The 26,609-nt window shown below is 48.6% G+C and overlaps 1 protein-coding gene across 1 annotated transcript in view; it reads left to right on the top strand.

Annotated features, from left to right (window-relative positions):
• The first annotated feature begins 6,351 nt into the window (after positions 1 to 6,351).
• The window catches only part of LOC147081744 (carbamoyl-phosphate synthase [ammonia], mitochondrial-like), a 191,891-nt gene continuing 171,633 nt past the window's right edge, over positions 6,352 to 26,609 (top strand). The window contains exon 1 of the mRNA XM_085980727.1: positions 6,352 to 6,898. Coding sequence (XP_085836853.1) covers positions 6,773 to 6,898 — 126 coding nt within the window. The 5' untranslated portion in view covers positions 6,352 to 6,772. The remainder of the gene's footprint in view (positions 6,899 to 26,609) is intronic.

Here is a 26,609-nt window from a genome sequence, read left to right as displayed (position 1 = left end):
AAGTGGAGCTGAGGCCTGTGATAAAGGCATCGCGAACAAGCTCGTCAGTGTACACTGCGGCTTTTACATCTCGGCACTTGCAGTCTTTGCCAAGCATTTTCAGGGTGCTCAGGAACTCCTCCACCGATTCCCCAGGTCGCTGTGCGCGAGTAGCGAGCAGATGCCTAGCATACACCTCATTCGTAGGCTGCTGGTAATGCACCTTTAAGATGTCGCAGGCGGCCAGGTACGTATCGGCGTCTTGGATGAGGGGGTAAACCCGGTGGCTTACCCAATTCCGCAGAATTCCGAGTCTCATCCTCGCAGCGTCCGTAGCGTCTTTGACGGCTGCGGAATTGTCCAGGAAGAATTCCAGACACTCAAACCAGTGTCCGAAGCGTGCTGATGCGTCCGGAGCATGTTGATCCAAATCCAAACGTTCGGGTTTCAGGAGTTGATCCATAGTGTTGAAAAATAAGTTAATAAAATTGATGTGCCTCAATAATTCCGAGACTCGATGTTAGCGAAACAAAACAAGGCTTTTATTAACTTAGAAAGTAACACGTAAGAGAGAGAGGTATCTTCCTTCTGGAGACTGAGGCCAGACTGAGCTAGCTTACAAAAGGGGCCAGGTATGGGCGGAGCCCTACACACACAGCACATTCCAGCACATTCCAATAAACAATGCAATGAGGACTGGGGGAAGGGAAATGACACTGAAACCGACCACAGTCACAGGCAGTGATGAATGGAATATTTCATCACAACCCTCTCTCTCTCTCCTCCCCCCACCCTCTCTCTCTCTCCCCTCCCCCCACCCTCTCTCTCTCTCCCCTCTCCCCACCCTCTCTCTCTCTCCCCTCCCCCACCCTCTCTCTCCCCTCCCCACCCTCTCTCTCTCCCCTCCCCCACCCTCTCTCTCTCTCCCCTCTCCACCCTCTCTCTCTCTCCCCTCCCCCACCCTCTCTCTCTCCCCTCCCCCACCCTCTCTCTCTCTCCCCTCCCCCCACCCTCTCTCTCTCTCCCCTCCCCCACCCTCTCTCTCTCTCCCCTCCCCACCCTCTCTCTCTCTCCCCTCACCCTCTCTCTCTCTCCCCTCCCCCCACCCTCTCTCTCTCTCCCCCCCACCCTCTCTCTCTCTCCCCTCCCCCACCCTCTCTCTCTCTCCCCTCCCCCCACCCTCTCTCTCTCCTCCGCCCACCCTCTCTCTCTCTCCCCTCCCCCACCCTCTCTCTCTCTCCCCTCCCCCCACCCTCTCTCTCTCTCTCTTCCCTCTTCCTCCCTGCCCCTCTCCCTCTCCCTATCCTCTCCCTCTCCTCCCTCCCTACTTCTCTGTCTCTCTGACGTCTGTTCCCCTCTGCCGCTCTCAGTTTTTCTTCTGCCGTGGTGCCCGATTTGCTACTCCAGGCTCCGCCGTCCGCCAGCAGTCCGGGGCAAGGTAAGAACCGGGCTCCGGCCCCACACCCACACCGCCAGGGATCAGCACCCGGGGAACCCGCCCGCCGCCCAACGTGAACAAAGACCCTCCTCACCTGTCACGGAGTTGAAGTCTCCGAAAGCGGCCATGGTGCCCCGGGCCTCTTCCCCCGCGCATTCAGGAGGCGCGGGGAAGAGAGAGAGAGAGACAGACTGGGGGGGGGAAGAGTTAGACGCCGCCGCGCACCTGCTCCGCGGAGCTCCGTGCCGCCACCCCGCCGCACCAGCCTTTACTAAGATGGCGGCGGTAGCGGCGCTCGGCTGAGGCCCGCCCCTCCAGCCTTCACAAAGATGGCGGCGATCGGGGGCCGCTTGTTGACTGGGGCCGGGAGGTGCCTAGCTCGGGCGTAGGTGCGGAGGAGAGGCCGAGGCTTCGAGGCCTACCTGGAAAAACAGGGAAAGGTAGGAAAATTAATGAGATTAGATAAAAGATTTAGAAAGTAATTAACTTTTTTTTAAAACAATATGTGTTTTAAAAGCAACTTTTTTTTTAAAGACACAGAAAGCGGGAAAAAGAAAGGAAAAGTTTGGATTCAAGATGGCGGCGACTCACCTCGGTTCAGAACGATAAGGCCCGCCCACACACGCACCGATTGGTCGACCGTCAGGTCACCGAAGCGTAGGATTGGTCAATCGTCCCGTCACTCGACTCTAGGAGGGCCCGCCCGCACGCGCCAGGAACCCGGCGTATGATTCGTCGACCTCGACGTCACTCTATCGCTAATGAGTGGATAATGAGATGCTAATGAGCGGAATTTTGAAATTTTTTTGGATACCGCGGGCGCAATTTTTCTCCGGCCGAAACGTAAATACACTTACGACCGTTTTGGAATGGTAAGCTTTCTTTTGACGTAACGCACGTGTCGGTATGCTCTATAACTTTCGAGTGCATAGCCGGACAAATGCACACCGAAGGACAGACAGACAGACAGACAGACAGATCGATCTGTTTATATATATAGATTAAGGGCAAGAGGATAACCAGAGTTAGACGCCGCCGCGCACCTGCTCCGCGGAGCTCCGTGCCGCCACCGCCACACCAGCCTTTACTAAGATGGTGGCGGTAGCGGCGCTCGGCTGAGGCCCGCCCCTCCAGCCTTCACAAAGATGGCGGCGATCGGGGGCCGCTTGTTGACTGGGGCTGGGAGGTGCCAAAGTGGCAATCTGGATGTAGAGCCAGAAGATGTAGGTGAGGTTTTGAATGAATATTTTGCATCTGTGTTCACTATGGAGAAGGACGATGTAGGTATAGAAATCAGGCAGGGGGATTGTGATATACTTGAACAAATTAGTATTGAGAGGGAGGAGATTCTAGCGGTTTTAGTTGGCTTAAAAGTGGATAAATCTCCAGGCCCAGACAAGATGTATCCCAGGCTGCTGTGTGAGGCAAGGGAGGAGATTGCAAGGGCTCTGACACAATTTTCAGAACCTCTCTGGCCACAGGGGAGGCGCCAGAGGACTGGAGGACAGCTAACGCAGTACCATTATTCAAGAAGGGTAGTAGGGATAAACCAGGGAATTACAGGTCAGTGAACCTAACATCAGTTGTAGGGAAATTATTGGAAAAAATTCTGAGGGACAGAATTAGTGTCCACTTGGAGAGGCAGGGATTAATCAAGAATAGTCAGCATGGCTTTGTCAGGGGGAGATCATGTCTAACCAATTTGATTGAATTTTTCAAGGGGGCGACTAGGTGTGTGGATGAGGGTAGTGCAGTTGATGTAGTCTACATGGACTTCAGTAAGGCTTTTGACAAAGTTCCGCATGGGAGACTGGTCAAGAAGGTAAGAGCCCATGGAATCCAGGGCAATTTGGCACATTGGATCCAAAATTGGCTTAGTGGCAGGAGGCAGAGGGTGATGGTCGAAGGTTGTTTTTGTGACTGGAAGCCTGTGTCCAGTGGTGTACCGCAGGGATCGGTGCTGGTTCCTTTGCTGTTTGTAGTATACATTAATGATTTAGATATGAATGTAGGAGGTATGATCAGTAAGTTCACAGATGACACGAAAATTGGTGGAGTGATAAATAGCGAGGAGGGAAGCCTCAGGCTACAGGACGATAGAGACGGGATGGTTAGATGGGCAGAACAGTGGCAAATGGAATTTAACCCTGAAAAGTGTGAGGTGATGCATTTTTGGGAGGACAAACAAGGCAAGGGAATACACAATGAATGGTAGGATCCTAGGAAGGGCAGAGGATCAGCGGGACCTTTGTGTGCATGTACATAGATCCCCGAAGGCAGGAGGACAGGTAGATAAGGTGGTTAAAAAGGCATATGGGATACTTGCCTTCATTAGCCAATGCATAGAATATAAGAGCAGGGAGGTTATGATGGAGCTGTACAAAACGCTAGTTAGGCCACAGCTGGAATACTGTGTACAGTTCTGATCGCCACACTATAGGAAGGATGTGATTATATTGGAGAGGGTGCAGAGGAGATTCACCAGGATGTTACCTGGGCTGAAGCGCTTCAGCTATGAAGAGAGACTGGACAGGCTGGGGTTGTTTTCCTTAGAGCAGAGAAGGCTGAGGGGGGACCTGATTGAGGTGTACAAAATTATGAGGGGCATAGATAGGGTAGATAGAAAGGAACTTTTCCCCTTAGTAGAGGGGTCAATAAGCAGGGAGCATAGTTTCAAGGTAAGGGGCAGGAGGTTTAGAGGGGATTTGAGGAAACACTTTTTCACCCAGAGGGTGGTTAGAATCTGGAACTCACTGCCTGAAAGGTTGGTAGAGGCAGGAACCCTCACAACATTCAAGAAGCATTTAGATGAGCACTTGAAACGCCATAGCATACAAGGCTACGGACCAAGTGCTGGAAAATGGGATTAGAATAGACAGGGCTTGATGACCGGTGCAGACACGATGGGCCAATGGGCCTCCTTCTGTGCTGTATAACTCTATGACTCTATAACAAGGGCAGACGTTGATGACGAAGTCCAACACCGCCTTCAGTGTGCCAGTGCAGCCTTCAGTCGCCTGTGGAAGTGTGTGTTTGAAGACCAGGACCTCAAACCCAGCACCAAGCTCATGGTCTACAGAGCAGTAGTGGTACCCGCCCTCCTGTATGCTTCAGAGACATGGACCATGTACAGCAGGCACCTCAAAGCACTGGAGAGGTACCACCAACGCTGCCTCCGCATGATCCTGCAAATTCATTGGCAGGATAGGCGCACTAACGTCAGTGTTCTCGCTCAGGCCAACATCCCCAGCATCGAAGCTTTGACCACGCTTGATCAGCTCCGATGGACGGGTCATATTGTCCACATGCCCGATACGAGACTCCCAAAACAAACGCTCTACTCGGAGCTCCGGCACGGCAAGAGAGTCCCAGGTGAGCAGAGGAAACGCTTCAAGGACACCCTCAAAGCCTCCTTGAAAAAATGCAACATCCCCACTGACACCTGGGAATCCCTGGCCCAAGACTGCTCAAAGTGGAGGAGAAGCATCCGGCAAGGCGCCGAACACCTCGAATCTCTTCGCCGGGAGCAAGTGGAAGCCAAGCGCAAACAGTGGAAGGAGCGCACTTCAACCCAAGCACCCCACCAACCCGCCCCTTGAACCACCATCTGCCCCACCTGTGACAGAGACTGTAGGTCCCGCATTGGACTCATCAGTCACCTGAGAACTCATTTTTACTGTGGAAGCAAGTCATCCTCGGTTCTAAGGGGCTGCCTAAGAAGAAGACACTGTCCCATCAAACACTCCCAGGACAGGTACAGCACGGGTTAGATACAGAGTAAAGCTCCCTCTACACTGTCCCATCAAACACTCCCAGGGCAGGTACAGCACAGGTTAGATACAGAGTAAAGCTCCCTCTACACTGTCCCATCAAACACTCCCAGGACAGGTACAGCACGGGTTAGATACAGAGTAAAGCTCCCTCTACACTGTCCCATCAAACACTCCCAGGACAGGTACAGCACGGGTTAGATACAGAGTAAAGCTCCCTCTACACTGTCCCATCAAACACTCCCAGGACAGGTACAGCACGGGTTAGATACAGAGTAAAGCTCCCTCTACACTGTCCCATCAAACACTCCCAGGGCAGGTACAGCACGGGTTAGATACAGAGTAAAGCTCCCTCTACACTGTCCCATCAAACACTCCCAGGGCAGGTACAGCACGGGTTAGATACAGAGTAAAGCTCCCTCTACACTGTCCCATCAAACACTCCCAGAGCAGGTACAGCACGGGTTAGATACAGAGTAAAGCTCCCTCTACACTGTCCCATCAAACACTCCCAGGGCAGGTACAGCATGGGTTAGATACAGAGTAAAGCTCCCTCTACACTGTCCCATCAAACACTCCCAGGGCAGGTACAGCACGGGTTAGATACAGAGTAAAGCTCCCTCTACACTGTCCCATCAAACACTCCCAGGGCAGGTACATAGAACAGATCTATGAAGATCTATTATATCAACTATATCATTGATAAAAGGGAATGTCGCACTGTGTAATATTAGTAACAAATGCAGTAAAATAACTGGACTCTGGCATTTGGAAGGTTAATGGAGAAAGTGATTTAATTTGAACCTATTGAATATTTTTTCCTAATTTTATAGGAGTAGATTTCAACCCACAAATATGAATTAATAAGCATATCCTTTTGGAACTTGAATTTTCCCTCTGATGATTACCATAAGAAATTTCCCATTTTCTCCCCTCCTCTCACTGGATTCAATTTCTCCCATACACAAACCAGAAACATCCCGACACATAAATAAAGCATTGAACTGAAAAACATCAAGTGAAGTTAACATCCCGAAAAATATTAAATGAATTATTCTGCAAGCTTTCAAAAGATCTTGTTGTGATCTAGTGAATTCTGTTTCACTCTGGAGATTGTATCTGGGGGTGTTTGAGCTCCGGGGCCCTTCCTGTGGCGGGGGGCGGGGCAGTTGGTCTTCCCGATGGAAATCCACGTTGACAAGCTGTTGCTATTGGGAGCGCTTGTTTGCTTCGGAGAAATACGCTGCTGACATTTGAATGCGTCCCAGACGACTGGAGGGACTGCTGTGTAGTAAGCAGCTGATGCGATTTCATCACTTTACAAGAGAACCCCGGGCTCAAACTTAAGTGAAATAAGCAGACACGAGGTCGCTGCCTGCAAACCATTCACGTCAGTGACTCTGCCGGGTCACCAAACACAATAGTACAAAAGAACCTGGAACTGCAGCTCAGGCATCGGCAGCCGGCCTGGCCATTTGCTCAATTCTGCAAGAGGGGAGGGGGGAGGGAAATAAAAAAAGAACTTGCAAAGAAAAGAAAATAAATTTTAAAAGTAGTTCAATCAGCGTCTGTCCCAAATCCGATCATGACTAAGATACTGAGAGCGTGCAACTTGTTCAAATCCCTCAAACACGGCATTGCAACTTGCAATCACATCCAGCGGCCGGTGTGGAGTCTGGGGACGTCAGGAGTCCGATTATTCAGCATCAAGGTAAAGATATTTATTTATTTTGCAGATTAGAGGCTATTATAGAAAACAAACTATTTGTGATACGGCATCGTCGTTCTTCCCAGTCAGCTTGGGAGTAAATAACTCAATGGAATAAACGTTTTCGACGCAAGTATTTTAAGCTAGAATCAGTTTTCGGATTCATCTGCAAAAAAAATGGAGCGATATAATTAATTGCAAAAGTCTTGGGCCTATTTTGGAAAAAAAATCCCGTGAATCTGTGTGTCTGACATGGGAAAACATGGTTTGAAACGCCTTTTGTTGTTTGTATATTTGTTTCCGCTCTGGGAGCCACCTTTTGGAGGGAATCACTTGGGTAGATTTGCATTTGAAGGTTTGGATTTAACAATTTATTGTGTTGCATTAGCCGGTTACACAATCTCTCGGAAACAATATACTGTTCCGGCAACAAGTGAATACTGAAGGAAGGGCTGCACACAGGGTGAAGCACAAGTTACATTTCCGCGTTGTTCTGGAGGGGAAGGTGTGTGTGTCTGTGGGGAGGAAGCCAGCCCTGCTGCTGGTTTGTGGTTTGTGGTTTGTGGTGAGTGGGTCTGGTGGAGTTTGCAGTCACGGCCCGGAGGGCTGGCAACATTTGCCCAGCACATGGTCTGAGAGTCTGGCCAAAGGGGCCCCTGGACCCACCAGGATGGCCTCTGCCCTCTTTGGTTATTTCTCCACCCCCAATTATCTCCTTTCCTCACTGTAGCCCCGAGTCGTGCCAGGGCGCTGTTCCAAGGCTGCCCCTTCCCCTGGTAATTTGCCCAAGTCCCCATTCTAAATATGGCGAGTCCCTGCCTTTGGCAGACTCTTCGACTGTGGAGGGTGTTACAGCTGGGCTTGTTTCTGTCCTTGCCTGACATCCAGGCATGGAGGTTTATAGGAGTCACAAGAGCAGGGGAGTTATCCCCGGTGTCCTGGCCCATGAGCCCTAATTTTGTTTAATAACCTCTTTTGTGTGGCACCTTATAGAATGCCTTCTGAAAATTCGAATACACCAAAGCTCTTTGGGATGCCCGGTGGTTGTGAAAGGTGGTTAAAAAAAAATGCAAGTCTTTCTTTCACAGGTAGCGGTCAGGAGCAGGAATCATGGCCGTTTCCTTTTACCAACCCCCCTTCCCTGCTGAGGGTTGCTACAGGCAACTGTAGTGCCCAGGGTATGAGCCTGGGGCCTTGATGGCCTTTAGGTATTTATGGGTGAGTGAGCTGGAAAGGTGCACACTTGACACAAGTGAGGTAAATGTGCAATGAAAAACCTGGGTGGCTGCTGAGAAATGAATGGTGAGTTGGAAGGCACTGCTCTGTGTCATCTCAGGAAATACAGATGAAACCCAGGTGAAATGCCAAGAGCTGACCATAAAGAAGAATACCCTCAGTCAACTAGTCCTGGAACTCAAAATAAAGTAACTAATAACAATACTAACAATAACCAGTCCCAGGACAGTGACAGGGTAACACAAAGAATTCGACCCAACACAATTGTCGCTAAGCAAAAGGAAAAATATCTGTCATATTGGGCAGAAACAACAAAAACCCAAAGCAAACTCAATTGCTACTTGGCCCTAAACAGACAATACAACATAGCTGATTACCTGACCATGGTAAAGGATAACAAACTGAGAAGAACCTTGACAAGGTACAGACTTAGCGAACATAGCCTAGCGATCGAAAAAGGCAGACACAGGCTGCCAAGAGAAGACAGGATATGCTCTCACTGCAGTCAGGGAGTAGTTGAGACAGAGATGCACTTCCTCACAGCCTGTGGAAAATATCAGGGCATCAGAGAGAATTTCTACCAAAAATTCTCACAAATATGCCCTGAATTCAGAAATCTGACTGACAACCAAAAACTCCCATTCCTACTGGGGGAGGAGAGAAGCTGTGTAACACTGGCGGCACACTATGTTACAGCTTGCCATGAACAGAGGGACAACCGGTAAACTAAGACAAGAGTATATATAAACAAGGCGAATGTATATTTATAAACTCAGCGATATACCTGTTTATACTCTGTATGAATGGAACCGCGTTTATGTGTTTTGATGCTTTGGCAACATAAGATGTACCTTATCATGCCAATAAAGCGATTTGTATTGTATTGTATTGGTTGTGTGGTAAAGTACATGACTTAGTCTTTAGTACAGCATAGTCACCTCGCTCTGCCTCAGGGTATGAACTAATTGGTCGCAGTAGAAGGTTCTTGTGATGCAGATCTGGCAAGTTTGGAACTGCCATGTTACTCCGTGAGTTTATGAAAATCAAAAGCAAAAAACTGCACCTGCTATAAATCTGAAACCAATAAAGAAACTTCAGGTCAGTCAGCATCTGTGGAAAGACTGAACAAACAGCTTAATCCTTTGAATGTGGAACCTTCATCAGAACAGGTGAAGGGTTATACCCAAAACATTAACTTGCCCGTTCTCTCAATAGATGCTGACTCACCTGCCGACTATTTCCAACATTGTTTTAAAAAAATATTCCAGAGATTATTGGAGACTACCTCCCAGTTTCTCTTAGTGCACGCTAACTCAAAGGCTGCTGTCAGTATAGGAACACTGGGATCATATTTAAACTTTGCAGCTGGGACTGATTTCAGAAATAGAGGGTTTGCATATTGGGGCCACCGGCCTCTTTTCTTTGACCTTGGATACTGGCAGGATTCCAGGGGACAGCAGTCCGAGTACATATTACTCAAATTGACTTATGTTGGAAAAAAATGTCAATACCTTGCAAAGACTTTAAATGTTTGGTCTCGGGCATGTTTTAACAATGAGGTGTTGACTCGTCTCTAATATTCTCCCAGGTGGGACTCAGAGTGGCAATGGAATAGCCCTACTTGGCTTGGGAAGGGTGCATTTTATAAGATGGATTGAAGAGTGTGAAAAAAGTGAACTTGTCTAACATCTTCACTTCCATGTGGGCCAGTGGCTCTCAGTGGTGCAAAAGATTAGGATTAGTTTCAGGGATGGGGCAAACTAAAGAAAGACTTGCATTTATATAGCACCTTTCACGACTGCCCGATGTCCCAAATGTTTTACAGACAATGGAGTAGTTTTTTTTGGAGTATAGTCACTATGGTAATGCTGGAAACACTGTAGCCAATTTAACGTAAGAACATAAGACGTAGGAGCAGGAGTAGGTCACTGGGCCCCTCGAGCCTGCTCCCACAAACAGCAATCTGACAATCAAATAATCTGTATTTCATAAGAGTTTCAGACATACAAGTTGGAGGATTAGTTGCTCTGGTAGGTTAGCACACTGTCCTTTCATCTCTGTAACCTGACTGATGGGATGAAAGTCTCTTTCCTAGGAGGGAGGGCTCTGTTTTAATGTGGACAATTGCAAGATGATGAGACTGGGGAAGGGGAATAAGCAGCGGGAACGTAAGTTGAATGGTAGTAAAGTACGTTCTGCCAGCGCAACTTACACTTCATCTAGAGCCATCCTTTGTTCCTTAACCTGTCCCATTACCATCCCCTTTTGCCTTGAATACCTCTTAATGTCTCTGTCTCTTAATCTCGCCTGCCTTCCAGTCTATCACAGGCCTTCCCTTTTGTTATTTCAACCCCTCCCCCATTTCCCAGCCACTACACTTGCTTAAAAATCTGTTCCATTTCCTGCTTTTTTTCCCCAGTTCTGACGAAAGGTCATCGACCTGATATTATGTCCGTGTGTAATTGAGACACGGACTGCAGGAGTTGGTTATAACAGGTCTTTACTGAGTGGAGACAAACTGGAACTACTATGCAAAGTTACTACACAGGCTTATATACAGGGGTGGTCACTACTGGTACTGCAGTATACAGGGGCTGCAGAATATAGTTCCTTCTGCAAAGTACATACACTACAATTCCTCCCCTTTTAGCTAAACAGTACATAACATTCGATGAATAATTAAATAACATATTTACAATTACAGTTGCTAGATACATTAGCTGAAGTTAAGCAATTATAAGTTCAGTCTTTGAGGAGGCTTCCTGATTCTCTGGATAACGCCTCTTTGGGGTATCAGGTTCTTCTGGCAGAGTTGATTCGGAATCAACGTCGTTGGGTTCGTCTGCTTCCAATATTCCCGATTTCTGAGGTAGATGCAATTGGTACTTCGGTTTCATCACCAGGTGTATCGGATCGTGGTGTGGAATTGACGTTTTCCAGTGACTCTAGAATCCGGTCTGCATGGCATCTTACAATGCTCTCCAACGTCCACGGTATACATTAGAGGTCCTTGCCGTGTGCAAATCGTTCCTGGCTGCCATTTCTCAGTGCGGTAGTCCCGGGCCAAAACTGGTTGACCTATCTTAAAACTCCTGGTCGGCCTTTCATTCATATTCTGAAACTGCCTGTTCTCCACATCTCTTCTGATGTTTGGCTTAACCAAATCCAAGCGGCATCGTAGTCTTCGATTGAAGAACATCATGGCTGGAGTTTGGTTGGTAACCGCATGTGTCGCATTCCGGTAGGCAAACAAGAAGTTATCCACCTTGTGTTGTAGGGGTATGTCTTCATTACACATTGCCTTGATAGCCTTCTTGAATGTTTGAACGAACCTCTCAGCCAATCCATTGGTGGCTGGATGATATGGGGCGGATGTGTAATGCTTAACACCATTGTTCTTTAAGAACCTCCGGAACTCTTCAGACACAAACTGTGGTCCATTGTCAGAGCAAATCTGTTCAGGCAGCCCATTCCTGGCGAATATGGTTCGTAAAACTGTGATAGTTTTTTCTGTGGTGGTTGAGGACATTTTTATTACCTCTGGCCACTTTGAATGTGCATCCACCGCAATTAAAAACATCGAGTCCATAAATGGACCAGCAAAATCAATGTGCACCCTTTGCCATGGAGATGAGGGCCACTCCCATGGATGTAGAGGGGCTTGTGGTGGGGCGTTTTGGATCTTCTGGCATCCTGCACAGCTCTTGGTCATCTCTTCGATTTCTCTATCGATTCCCGGCCGCCACACAAACGCTCTGGCTAAGTTCTTCATTTTTACCCCTCCCAGATGACCCTCATGAAGCTCATTGAGCACTCTATCCTTCAATTTGGGTGGAATTACTACTCTGGATCCACACATCAAGGTTCCTCTGCACACTGACAGCTGTTCTCTTCTCGGCGAGAATGCTGGCAGCAGTGGTTCGCCATGTGCTGGCCATCCCTTCACCGTTAAATCATAGACCCGTGATAGTGTCGGGTCATTCCGTGTTTCCTTTTCTATGTTTGCATTCGTCACAGGTAGACATTCGACGATGGTCGAGTGGAATATCTCCACTGGATCCACTGCAGGTGCTTCTTCCACCGTCGGCAACGGTAGGCGCGACAATCCATCAGCATTCCCATGCTGTTTAGTTCCTTTGTACTCGATGTCATATTGGTGTGCCCCTAGGAAAAGGGACCACCTCTGTAGCCGTTGTGCTGTCATTATCGGGACGCCCTTCTGAGGGTTGAAAATGGAGACAAGAGGTTGATGATCAGTTAGTAGAGTAAATTTCTGACCGTGCAGGTAGTGATTGAACTTCTTCACCCCCCACACCAGGCTGAGGGCCTCTCTCTCAATCTGGGTGTAGTTACGCTCGGCTGACGTTAACGAGCGTGACGCAAAAGCTATCGGCCTCTCTGAACCATCAAGGAATTTATGTGACAGTACCGCTCCAATGCCGTAGGGGGACGCATCACACGCCAGTCTTATCGGTAGTGATGGGTTGTAGTGAGTCAATACTTCTCTTGAAGTGATTAGGTCTTTACTCTTCTGAAAGGCCCGCTTACATTCACCGCTCCATTTCCATGCTACTCCAGTTTGTAGTAGGGCGTTCAGTGGGTGCAGAATTGTGGACAAATTCGGCAAAAACTTACGGTAGTAATTCACCAATCCGAGGAATGACCTCAGTTGCGACACATTTTCAGGCACTGGAGCCTTAACTACTGCTTCAATTTTGTCAGGGGACTTATGTAACCCCTCCATCAATCACGTGGCCACAATACAATATCTGTTTCTTAAAAAACTCGCACTTGGGGCGATTGGCTCGTAGCCCATGTTCTCTTAGTCTAGTGAGCACCTGCTCTAGGTTGGCAAGGTGTTCACTGTCGTCTTCACCTGTCACTAGGATGTCGTCCAAGTAACACGGAGTCCCCGGAATCCCTTGCAGGACTTGTTCCATCGCTCTTTGCCATATCGCCGGAGCTGATGCTACTCCGAATACCAGTCGATTATACTGGTAAAGACCTTTGTGAGTGTTTATCGTGAGATACTTCCTAGAGGATTCTTCAACCTCCATCTGCAAATATGCTCATGCTAGGTCAATTTTTGTAAAACGCTTCCCTCCAGATAGTGAGGCGAAAATATCTTCTATCCTCGGGAGAGGATATTGTACTGTGTGAAGGACTGGGTTCACCGTCACCTTGAAGTCCCCACAGATGCGAACCTTCCTTGGCTCCTCAGACTTATTGGTTAATGTTTTCTTCATGACAGGAACGATGGGTGTCGCCCACTCGCTCCAGTCTACCTTAGATAACACGCCTGCATTTTCCAGATTCTCCAGCTCTGCCTCGACGGCTGGGCGAATTGTATATGGTACCGGTCTTGCTTTGAAAAACTTGGGAATTGCATTCTCTCCTATTTTTATCGAGGCGGTTACGCCTTTAAGAGTGCCCAGTTCTTGTTGAAATACCTCTTTGGCGTTAGCCAAGATTTTTGACAATTGTCCAGGTGTGCCACCGTCATCCTTTTTACCAGCCACCGTCAGTGCCTGAATGGAGTGCCAGTCTAAACTTATCTTTCGGATCCATTCACGTCCCAATAACGGTGGTCCACCATCTTGCAGTATGTACAGATACAATTTCTGTATTTCCTTGCCGTTTTATTCGACAGGCACCCTTATTTTCCCTCTGGGGTATACTTTTTGCCCCGTATACGTCTTCAAGACAATGGATGTCTCTTTCAAGGGTATGTGTGAGAATAGCTGCTCGTAGTCTCGTCGATTCATGACGGTCAGGGCTGATCCTGTATCCAATTCCATTTTGACTTGGGACCCTGCTATCGTGAGGGTGACCCAAATGGTTCGGTGATCCTCTTTTGCGATTACGTTGTGAAGTTTGAGACAGCTTAGTCTCTTGTTCTCGGGGTAATATTTTCTAGGACGGTTCGGGAGGATTTAAACTAATTTGGCAGGGGGATGGGAACCTAGGTAGTGGAAAAGAGGGAAGTCATATGAAGTCAGAAATAGATGGTAGAAAGGTGAGAAGCAATAAGCAAAGGAGAGAAACACAAAGGGCCAAACTAATTCATAATGAGAGTGTGAAAAAAGCAAGCCTGAAGGCTTTGTATCTTAATGCTAGAAGCATTAGGAACAAGGTGGATGAATTAGTTGTGGAAATAGAGGTAAACAAGTATGATTTGATTGGGATTACAGAAACGTGGCTGCAGGGTGGGCAAGGCTGGGAACTTAACATCCAGGGATATACAATATTTAGGAAGGATCGGCAAAAAGGTAGGGGAGGTGGGGTAGCATTGCTGGTAAAGGAGGGGATTAATGCAATGGAAAGGAAGGATATTAACTCGGATGAAACGGAATCTGTATGGGTAGAAATGAGAAATAGCAAGGGGAGAAAAACGTTAGTGGGTGTGATATATAGGCCTCCAAATAGTAATATGGAGGTGAGGGAAGGCATAAAAAGGGAAATTAGAGAAGCGTGCGATAAGAGCACAGCTGTCATCATGGGTGACTTTAATTTACATATTGATTGGACTACCCAAATTAGTAAAAATTCTGAGGAGGAGGAATTCCTGGAATGTTTTCGGGACGGTTATCTGGACCAATATGTCGAGGAGCCGACTCGAGATCAGGCCATTTTAGACTGGGTATTGTGCAATGAGAAGGGACTTATCACCAATCTTGTACGAGGTCCCTTGGGTCAGAGCGATCATAATATGATCGAGCTCTCAGTCGAGATGGAGAGTGAGGAAATTGAATCAGAGACTAAGGTCCAGAACTTAAATAAAGGGAATTACGAGGGTATGAGACGGGAATTGGGTAAGATTGATTGGGTGGTGTTTCTGGGGGGATTGACAGTGGATAGACAATGGCAAGCATTCAAAGATAGAATGGAAGAATTCCAGAACATGTTTATACCGGTTTGGCATAAAAATAAACCTAAAAAGGTGACTCAACCGTGGATAACGAGGGAAATTAGGGACAGCATAAAATCAAAAAAAAGGGCATATCAACTGGCAAAAAAAAGCACCAGACCGGAAGATTGGGGGCAGTACAGGATACAGCAGAAGAGGACAAAGGGATTAATCAGGAAGGGGAAAATAGAATACGAAAGTAAACTTGCAGCAAAAATAAAGACAGACTGCAAAAGCTTTTATCGGTATATCAGGAGGAAAAGACTGGTAAAATCCCAAGTCGGTCCCCTGCAGTCCGATTCGGGAGAATATATAATGGAGAATAAGGAAATGGCAGACCAATTAAACTCATACTTTGGTTCTGTATTCACAAAGGAGGACACAAATAACCTCCCAGGAATATCGGCAAACATAGGGACTAATGAGAGGGAGGAGCTGACAGAAATTAGTATCTCTAGGGATATGGTGTTGGGTAAGTTGAGGGGACTGAAGGCCGACAAATCCCCGGGGCCTGATAAACTACATCCTAGGGTACTTAAGGAGGTGGCCCTGGAGATAGCAGATGCTCTAAGGATCATCTTCCGGAACTCCATTGACTCGGGAACAGTACCCGTGGATTGGAGGGTAGCTAATGTTACCCCAATATTTAAAAAGGGGGGTAGAGAGAAAGCAGGGAATTATAGACCAGTAAGCCTTACATCGGTTGTGGGCAAAATGCTAGAGTCCATTATTAAGGATAAAATAGCGGAGCACTTGACAAATGGGGAAAGGATCGGACAGAGTCAACATGGATTTACAAAGGGTAAATCGTGTTTGACTAATCTGCTGGAATTTTTTGAGGAAGTAACTGGTAAAATAGATGGGGGAGAGCCAGTGGATGTGGTGTACCTTGACTTCCAGAAAGCCTTCGATAAGGTTCCACACAAAAGATTGTCATGCAAAATTAAGGCTCATGGGATTGGGGGCAAAGTATTAACGTGGATAGAGAACTGGCTGGCGGATAGAAAACAGAGAGTTGGAATAAACGGCTCGTTTTCAGAGTGGCAGGCAGTGACCAGCGGGGTGCCGCAAGGATCTGTCCTGGGACCCCAGCTGTTCACAATATATATAAATGATCTGGATCAGGGAATTGGATGCAATATTTCCAAATTCGCTGACGACACTAAAGTAGGAGGAGGGGTGGGCTCTGATGAGGATGTCAGGAGGCTACAGTGCGATTTGGACAGGTTGGGGGAATGGGCGGATACGTGGCAGATGCACTATAATGTGGATAAATGCGAGGTTATCCACTTTGGGGGTAAAAACAGGAGGGTAGATTATTATCTAAATGGCAATAGATTGGGAGATGGGGAAGTGCAGAGGGACCTGGGTGTTCTTGTGCACCAGTCACTGAAGGAGAGCATGCAGGTGCAACAGGCGATTAAGAAGGCAAATGGTATGTTGGCCTTCATATCAAGGGGGTTCGAGTATAGGAATAGGGATACCTTACTACAGCTGTACAAGGTGCTGGTGAGACCGCATCTGGAGTATTGTGTACAGTTTTGGTCACCCCATCTGCGGAAGGATGTTCTTGCCATGGAAAGAGTGCAACGGCGATTCACCAGGCTGATACCTGGAATGGCGGGAATGACCTACGAAGAGAGATTAAATAGTTTGGGCTTGTACTCACTGGAGTTTAGAAGATTGAGAGGGGATCTCATCGAAACATATAAAATTATGGCAGGCCTGGACAGGCTGAATTCAGAGAGAATGTTTCCAATGGCCAGGGAGCACAGAACCAGGGGCCACAGTCTAAAAATAGCGGGCAAATCATTTAAAACAGAGATGAGGAAGAATTTCTTCACTCAAAGAGTGGTGAGCCTGTGGAATTCCCTGCCACAGAGGGCTGTGAAGGCTAATTCAATAAATATTTTCAAGAGAGAATTGGATATATTTCTGAAGGCTAAGGGGATTAAGGGTTACGGAGAAAAGGCGGGGACGGGGTACTGAACTGGTAAGATCAGCTATGATCTCAGACGAGGATCAGCCATGATCTCATTGAATGGCGGAGCAGGCTCGAAGGGCCGAATGGCCTACTCCTGTTCCTATCTCTATGTTCCTGGATTCACTATCGCTCATCTGGTCTTCGGAACTACTGTCCGTCATCTTTTGTACTTTCCTGTACTGTTCCTTAGTAGCCTTTTTGTTGTCGTTAGTCTTCTTCCCAGACCTGCAAACTCGTGCAATGTGTCCCATCTTTCTGCACTGCCTGCATATTTTGTCCTTGGACCAGCAGTCCTTCTGGTCATGGGTTGTTCTGCCGCAGCGCTAACATTTTTCAAATCCCCGTGTCATTTCGTGGGTGCCGTATTCCTGTGGCTTTTGCTGTATTTCCGCAGCTCCCCTTGCTGCTGCTTCGTACGATACTGCCACGCTGAAAGCCTTATCTAGCGTCAGCTCTTTCTCTGAGAGTAACCTCTTCTGGGTTCCTTCACTCAGGAGCTCACAGACAAATTTGTCCCATAAGGTATCTGCCAGTCCTGCTCCGAACTGGCAGTGCTTTGATAGCTTGCGTAGTTCCGTAAGGTAATCAGCATTGCTCTCATCTTTATGCTGATTTCTCCTGTGGAATTTAAATCTTTCCGCTATCAGCAGCGGTGTAGGATTTAGGTGTTCCTGTAGGATATCAACCATTTCGTTAAAACTCTTCGCCATCGGTTTGGCTGGAGTAATCGGGTTCCGCAATAGGCCGTACGTTCTTGCGCCCATTAAGTTTAGTAGTACCGATGCCTTTTTCTCATCGGCTACTTCGTTTGCCTCGCAATATACTTCGACTCTTTCCACATACGTGGTCCAGTCTTCTATTGCATTATCGAAGGCAGTGATATTGCCAGTCTTCGGCATCTTGGAAATCTAAGATGGCGCCTCCCGCGCTTTCCGTCTTCGCCGCTGCTAGTGCTGTTGCTGGCGTTTTATGCCTTGATGGCGACACCCTATGGTCTTCGCGCACTTCCCCCCGCGCTGCTGCTAACGCCGCTCTCCGCGGTTCCCGTGGCAAACTGCAGCTCCTCGCGGCTTTCTGCGCTTCTAACTTCTTTTTCCCCGTCGTCGGAGCAACCCTACGGGACACTTTCCTCCCTCTTCTTGGGTCTGTACGCTGCCCAGCTTCGTAGTACCGGCCGCGCCCTGTGTGCTGCTCTCGCTCTCGCTCTCACTCTCTCCTCCCGACAACGATGCTCGGCCTCGTTGAAAAGCCACCCGATCGAGCTCTCGCCCGCCGCAGCCCAGGAAGGATGAGTGTACTAAAGCCCAGCTCTCGACAGCCTCTCCTGCAAATCTTCAACTCCGATGAATCAGAGGCGGTTGCCCACGGTCGACGCCCGTTTCTTCTGGTTTTTTTCTTTCTTCTGGCCTCGACCTCTGGCAACTTTGCTTCAGGGATGGATCCCCATGAGGTGGTGCAGACTGTAGGTAAGTTCGGATCTGCTCGTCCAGTATTATGTCCGTGTGTAATTGAGACACGGACTGCAGGAGTTGGTTATAACAGGTCTTTACTGAATGGAGGCAACCTGGAACTAACTATGCAAAGTTACTACACAGGCTTATATACAGGGGTGGTCACTACTGGTACTGCAGTATACAGGGGCTGCAGAATATAGTTCCTTCTGCAAAGTACATACACTACACCTGAAACGTTAACTCTGTTTCTCTCTTCACAGATGCCGCCTGACCTGAGTATTTCCAGCATTTTCTGTTTTTATTTCAGATTTCCAGCATCTGCAGTATTTTCTTTTTGTATTTCTTTTTGTACAGGGCACAGCACAGGCGATGGATTGGGGGATTCGTAGATAGTTCACTGAAGTAATCAGCACAGTGAGTGATAGCAGTAAAGAGAGCAAACACTGTTTTGGTGTACAGCTAGCTTGAGGGACAGGGTCCCAAGGGGGTGATGGTGAACTTACAAAGGGCACTGATTCACACCTACTTGGGGCACTTTGTGTAATGCCAGTTACTGTTGGGAGAGAGGGCACCGAAAGCAACACTGGGGTTTAGGCGTCTGAGTGTAAGGAGAGAATAAGGAAGCTGGGAGTGTTTAAACTGGAGTGAAAAGAGTCTCAAGACTTTAGCAAAGCTGTCCAGATTTGTTGGGGTGTTCGTAGATTGAACTCGGTTTGACAAAACTGCAAACTGTGTAGGTAGGGTGTGCTCAAACTGGAGCTGAGAAGAAGGGAGGTGAAGAGCTAGGTTAGATTTAATTGCTTCACACAGCAGGTGGGGAATATGTAGGATAGACAGCAGTAAATTCAAGTCGGAGCCGTAAAGTTTTTTGATGATTGAGGGATATCACTTTTTTAAAGTTTGGGGCTGACCAGATGGACAGAAATGCTGTCCAGTGCGTTCTGCTGTTTCTCGGTGAAATGAGCTCAGCAGCTCCAGCCCACTTTCTGGCGGATGCAAGCCCACAGCTCGTTAATTTTGACGCATGACTGCTATGGGGAGAAATTGGAATAGTCACACCTCTGCAGTCAGATATGCTTTTGAGGTTAGGGTGTGTTAGAAGGAACTCTGCATCTGCTGATCATGGGCCCTCAATATATTCATGTGTTCTATTTCCTAGCTCTGCCCTTGATGAGTGTAAATCCAGCTTTACAGAAGTGAAATATTTTTTGTTTTTATTCAGCAATACTAGGTGGCTATGATAGTTTTGTTGCACCTGCTTTCTGTCACACACATTTACTTATGAAATGCTTAATTCCTCAAATTTCATGGGTATGAAGAGTTATCCTTTCTCTGCTATAACTCGAGATGTACATCACCCAACTGATGGGAAATCGCAGCCAGAGATTCACTGGACTGTCGTGCACTTGAGTCACATGGCAGTCATGTGATCTTCCCCCATCCTGTCCCACACTACCAATAAAGCTCTGCCCAGACCGGTCAACTCTCCTTGTGTCACAGCTGTTGCTGTCCAAGCTGGGAATGCTCTCCAAGTCTTATCGTTGCATAGTTGCACTCCAGCTTAGTGAGAGGGAATTTCCGGGGTCCAGTGTCACAAGCAGGGTCTTCATGCAGTGGATGACTTGGTGGAAAATTGCCGTCGTTTTGCCTGCAGTTTTCTGTCATGACTTGGATAGAAAATCGCAAAATGTGCACCTGCAATTTTTGAATCGGGTTCTGCAATGGCAGAGCAGGGCCTTCAGCTCTGCCTAATATATGAAGAGAAAGAATATGGATAAGGCCCTCTACATGGCGTGAGACATGACATGTGTGAGTGCAGCGTGCTCGGGAGGGGCAGGTGACTTTGGACCTCTGGTTCCCAAATCTCTCCTCCACTGGGGGTTTCCTCACCTCGTGTGCTTGGGTCTGCTGCAGGCTCGTTGATGGAGATTGGTTGCTATAATTAGTCAAGAACTCCACTATTGTTGTATCATGCGACTACAGGATGGTCGAAACAGAACTAGATAGACCTTTGTGGTTTTTTGCATCTAGCAAATCCCATGTTCCATGTTCTGGGGTGGGGTTGGTTAATGGTGCTGCTCAGTGTAATACTGCCCCTCACAGACCAGAAGGTCCCAGGTTTGATTGCTGGTCTTGGCTGGTGCAGCAAGTGTGTGCTACAGTTGGCTTCATTACCCCTGGGTTAAGGAGGGGAAAGTAAACTAGGGTTGCTGCTGCTTTTAGCTGTCCAGTGAGTCCTGCTGGACATCAGGCGAGGAGGACTGGATCCGGCTCACTTGTGATGGCCTACCAGTACTCGCAGTCTAGGCTTCCATTAATGAAGAGGGAACAAAAAACAGGATATTGTGCCTTAAAAAAATGATCGAGGCACTGATCATGAAAATATCATCATTTGGAGGGGATGATGGCCTTTTAGTTAGGTTACAGTTTATCATCAGTTTACACTTTTTCAAGTGTATAATTTTTTAAGATGTTTAACCTTAATTAAACATTAAACATTATTTTTCTGGTTGAGTTTAGTGACATTGCCCCAGTACAATTAACGCTATAATTGGAAGCTAAATGAGGTGTGGATTATGGACAGGGTCTGGTCAGTCAGAGCTTTGTTTACAATGTTGTCCACCATCAATTGAGATATCAATCCTAAGAAACACATCATTTAAAAAAATAAATAAAGTTGTATGTGGAAAAAATAATTTCACTCCATGACATGAAGGGAATTTTCTTCACTCTTTTTCATACCGATTTCTTTTGGCCTCTTGTTGGGGTAGTTTCATGGAGTTGATGCCACAGGGCAGCCAGCAGCATGCTTTCTCACACGTCTGGATAGTGAGTGTCGACAGGCTAGTTACCATGTGAAGGGATCATCACATACCCTGTCCTGTTCTCCTCTTACTCATTTGTAACGCTATTGCTGCCAGTATACCCAAGTATGACTTGAGTGAGTGGGGAAAACTGTGGCAGATGGAATTCCATGTGGGAATTGTGAGGTCACCCACTTTGGACTCAAGAAAGATAAATCAGAGTATTTTCTAAACGGTGAGAAGCTAGGAATGGGGATGCGAGAGAGAGAGGTTTAGGGGTCCATGTACAGAAATCACTAAAAGCTAGTGATGTACAAAAAATAATAAATTAAAAAGGTTAATGGAAAGCTGGCTTTTATCTCAAGGGCTGGAACACAAAGGGGTGGAAGTGATGCTCCAGCTGTACAGAGCTCTGGTTAGACCCCATCTGGACACTGCGTTCAGTTCTGGGCACCGCACCTCGGAGGAGATATTGGCCTTGGAGGGGGAGCAGCGCATGTGGACCAGAATGATGGGGATGAAGGGACAGGGCCATGAAGGGATACACAAGCTAAACTCACAGATAATAACAGCAAAATAGCAGAAATATTAAATAATTACTTTCCCTCGGTATTTACCAGAGAGACTAACATGGTAGACATGACACTAGAAGCGATCAAAAAAGATATAATGACAATTAAGATAGAAGGGGGGGAGATAATTGATAAACTAATCAAACTTCGAGAGGATAAAACCCCTGGTCTGGATGGATTGCATCCGTGGACTGGTGGACAGCTAATGTGATTCCTATATTTAAAAAGGGAGATAGAACAAGCCCAGGGAACTATAGATCAATTAGCTTAACTTCGGTGGTAGGAAAGATAATAGTTCATTACTCAAAGATGGAATAGAAAAACAGCTAGAAACTGAAGATATAATCAGCATGGATTTCAAAGTGGAAGGTCATGCTTGACTAACCTTATTGATTTCTTTGAAAAAGTAACTGTAATGCAGTAGATGTAATATGTTTGGATTTTCAAAAGGCCTTTGATAAGGTACCACATAACAGTCATGACTTAACGTCAGAACATGTGGAGCCAGGAGACAAGTAGCAGAACGGATAGCAAGCTGGCTATAATACAGAAAGCAGAGAGTGGGGCAAAAGGTGGGAAGCGGTGTTCCACAAGGACCGGTGCTTGGACCACAGTTCACTATTTCAAAATAATTTGGACTCGGTAATTGGAAGTTGATGCACTATCAATTGCTACAAAAGACTGGAGATTGAGAAAGTAATAAACAGGCTTTTATTACCAAAGAACAGAGCATGCCTCTTGTGGTTGCCTGGTATCCAAAAGGGCTGGAGGCTTCTGAGCAGCGACCTTTATACCCAGCCATGAGGGTGGAGCCAGGGGCGGAGTCAGCTGAGGCATGCACAGACAAGTACAACAATATGCAAGAGTGAACAACAGTACTAACAGTGAACAACAATACTAACAACAGTGGTTTACCACATTCACCCCTTGTTTAGAATTGAGTCCGGCGGGGTGAAGTGCACTAAAAATTCGTGTACTGAAGTCTATCAGGAGGCCTTGTAAGCCGTCCTGAGCGTCGCAGCAGCGGCGGTGATGGTGCAGCATCCAATGGTGAACCCGGTGTCTCGTTCAGAGGAGGTGTAGCAGGTGGCGGACCCTGGGGCTGCTGCATGCCGTCTACAGGGGTCAGAGCATGGGTAATGGGAGGTAGCAATGGTGGTCTCTCAGAGGCACCCGAAGGTGCGAGGTCTCGTGCGGGGACTGTGTCCTGGGGGTAGGCAGGAGTAGCGGTGGGTGGCGAAGAGGGTGTTTCAGGAGCACCTGCAGGTGCGAGGTCTCGAATGGAGACTGTGTCCTCCCGCCCGTCCGGGTACACCACGTAAGCATACTGCGGGTTGGCGTGGAGGAGGCTCACCCTCTCGACCAGGGGGTCCGCCTTATGGGTCCTCACGTGCTTCCGCAGTAGGACGGGACCTGGAGAAGTCAGCCATGTTGGTAGCGAAATCCCCGACGTGGACTTCCTGGGGAAGGAGAACATTCTCTCGTGAGGAGTGGCATTGGTGGGTGTACAGAGCAGCGACCGAATGGAATGGAGCGCCGCAGGGAGGACCTCCTGCCAGCGGGAGGTCGGAAGGCCCTTAGATTTTAAGTTTAAAAGGACTGCCTTCCAGACTGTCGCATTCTCCCTTTCCACCTGGCCGTTACCCCGGGGGTTGTAGCTGGTGGTCCTGCTTGTAGCAATGCCTCTCGCGAGCAGGTACTGCCGAAGTTCGTCGCTCATAAAAGATGAGCCCCTGTCGCTATGGATATAGCTAGGGAAACCGAACAAGGCGAAGAGGTCATTCAGACATTTAATGACCGTGGTACTGGTCATGTCCGAGCAAGGGATGGCAAACGGGAAACGGGAGTACTCATCAATTATATTGAGGAAGTACACATTGCGGTCAGAGGAGGGGAGGGGCCCTTTAAAATCGATGCTCAGCCGCTCGAAGGGGCGCGTGGCTTTGATCAGGCTCGCTCTGTCTGGCCTATAAAAATGCGGCTTGCACTCGGCACAGATCTGGCAGTTCCTGGTCATGGTCCTGACCTCCTCGATGGAGTAGGGCAGGTTACGGGATTTGATAAAATGGAAGAACCTGGTGACCCCCGGGTGGCAGAGGTCATTGTGGAGGGTCTGTAGCCTATCAACCTGCGCGCTGGCGCACGTACCACGTGATAGGGCATCTGGGGGCTCATTGAGTTTCCCGGGCCGGTACAAGATATCGTAATTGTAGGTGGAGAGTTCGATTCTCCACCTTAAGATCTTGTCATTCTTGATTTTGCCCCGCTGCTTATTATGAAACATAAAAGCCACTGAACGCTGGTCAGTGAGCAGGGTAAATCGTTTTCCGGCCAGGTAATGCCGCCAATGTCGCACGGCTTCCACAATGGCCTGGGCCTCCTTTTCGACAGAGGAGTGTCGAATCTCGGGGCCCTGGAGGGTCCTTGAGAAAAAGGCCACGGGTCTCCCCGCCTGGTTAAGGGTTGCAGCTAGGGCAAAGTCGGATGCGTCGCTCTCCACTTGAAAAGGAAGGGACTCATCCACAGCGTGCATTGTGGCCTTCGCAATGTCTCCTTTTATGAGAGTGAAGGCTGCACAGGCCTCTGCTGTCAGGGGGAAGGAGGCGGACTTGATGAGGGGTCGGGCTTTATCCGCATAGTTGGGCACCCACTGAGCATAGTAAGAGAAAAACCCCAGGCATCTCTTCAGTGCTTTCTGGCAGTGGGGGAGGGGGAGCTCCATAAGGGGGCGCATTCTATCGGGGTCTGGGCCGATGACTCCGTTCTCCACTACGCAGCCAAGAATAGCGAGGCGCGTAGTACGAAACATACATTTGTCTTTGTTGTATGTGAGATTCAGCCGCTGGGCCGTCCGGAGGAATTTCTCTAGATTAACGTCGTGGTCCTGCTGGTCGTGGCCGCAGATGGTGACGTTGTCTAGATATGGGAAAGTGGCCTGGAGCGCGTTCTGGTCAACCATCCGGTCCATCTCCCGTTGGAAGACAGAAACTCCGTTGGTGACGCCGAAGGGAACTCTGAGAAAGTGATAGAGCCGACCGTCAGCTTCAAAAGCTGTGTACTGGCGGTCCTCAGCCCTGATGGGGAGCTGGTGGTATGCCGACTTCAGATCAATCGTCGAGAACACCCGGTATTGTGCTATCTGATTGACCATGTCAGATATGCGGGGGAGTGGGTATGCATCTAGTTGGGTGTAGCGATTGATCGTCTGGCTGTAGTCAATAACTAGGCGCTGTTTTTCGCCAGTCTTCACTACCACCACTTGTGCTCGCCATGGGCTGGTGCTACTTTCAATAATCCCTTCCTTCAGGAGTCTCGCTACCTCGGATTTAATGAAGCTCCTATCCCCAACACTAACGCCTGCTTTTGGTAGCGATGGGCTTACAGTCGCGGGTGAGGTTAGCGAACAAGGAGGGGGGGGGGACTTTAAGGGTGGAGAGGCTGCAAATGGTGCACGGCGGGCGATTTAAAAGCTGCTGGCTGCAGACTGTGAGTGGGGGGAGGGGTCCGTCATACGCTAATGTGACACTCTTAAGGTGGCACTGAAAATCCAACCCCAGTAGAACGGCAGCGCAGAGATGGGGCAGGACCAGAAGTTTAAAATTTTTGTATTCTGTGCCCCTTACTGAAAGGGTCACTACACAGTAGCCACCGACGTCCGCTGACTGGGCTTTGGAAGCCAAAGAGATCCGATGGCGCGTCGGCAGGACCGGGAGAGAGTAACTGCGCACCGTGTCGGGGTGGATAAAGCTCTCCGTGCTCCCGCTGTCAAAAAGGCAGGTAGTGGCGCGGCCGTTTACCGTAATATCCATCATGGACCTGGACAGTTGATGAGGGAGAGATTGGTCCAGCGTCACGGAGGCCAGCGTATGGTCGAGCGAGTCGATGTGGTCGTCAGATGAGGCGGTGGTTGAGTCCGGCTCCCCCGTGGTTGAAGTCGGAGGCGTCCAAGATGGCGGACAAAATGGCGGCGCCCACGGTCCCGATCCCCACGCGGCTGGGGGAGCCCAAGATGGCGGACAAGATGGCTGCGCCCACGGTTCGCACGCAGCGCTGCTGGCGTTAGCGGTCTTCCCTTTGCAGGCGCTAACGTAGTGACCTTTCTTCCCGCAGCCGGAGCAGGTAGCATTCTTCGCGGGGCAGCGTGCTCTAGGGTGTTTAGCTTGGCCACAAAAATAGCATTTTTGTGCCTTGGACATCGCTGCAGCAGTCGGAGGTGGCGGTCCCATGGCCCAAGATTGCGGCGTCCACGGCGCGGGGCGATGAGGGGAGAAAGCGTCCATATTTCTGTGGGCCGCGTCGAGCGAGAGCGCGAGGGACACTGCCTTTGTCAGGTCTATTTCACCCTTCTCCAGCAGCCTCTGCCGGGAGTAGTCGGACCTTAGACCCGCAACGAAAGCGTCTCGTATCAATCCCTCCGCATGTGCCGCGGCCGATACTTCCTTGCAGTCGCAGCCGCGTCCGAGTACCCGCAGTGCCCGTAGGAAGGCTTCCACCGATTCCCCGGGCTGCTGTCTGCGAGATCTTAAAAGGTGCCTGGCATAGACCGTGTTAACCGGGCGTGCATACTGCCCTTTCAGTAGGTCGATAGCCGCCGCGTAGGTCGTCGCATCTTGGATTAAAGTATAGACTTGGTGGCTCACCTTCGAGGCCAGGATTTTCAGTTTATTTTCATCAAGAGTCACGGTCGAGGCTTCCAGATACGCCTCAAAGCAACGCAGCCATTGTGCGAATTTAGTCGACGAACCCGCTTCTTGGGG

Source organism: Somniosus microcephalus, unplaced genomic scaffold (assembly GCF_052327205.1).
Source record: "Somniosus microcephalus isolate GS21.2 unplaced genomic scaffold, FLI_Smic_1.0 scaffold457, whole genome shotgun sequence".
NCBI classification, from domain to species: domain Eukaryota; kingdom Metazoa; phylum Chordata; class Chondrichthyes; order Squaliformes; family Somniosidae; genus Somniosus; species Somniosus microcephalus.
This window is presented reverse-complemented; position numbering and strand designations above follow the sequence as displayed.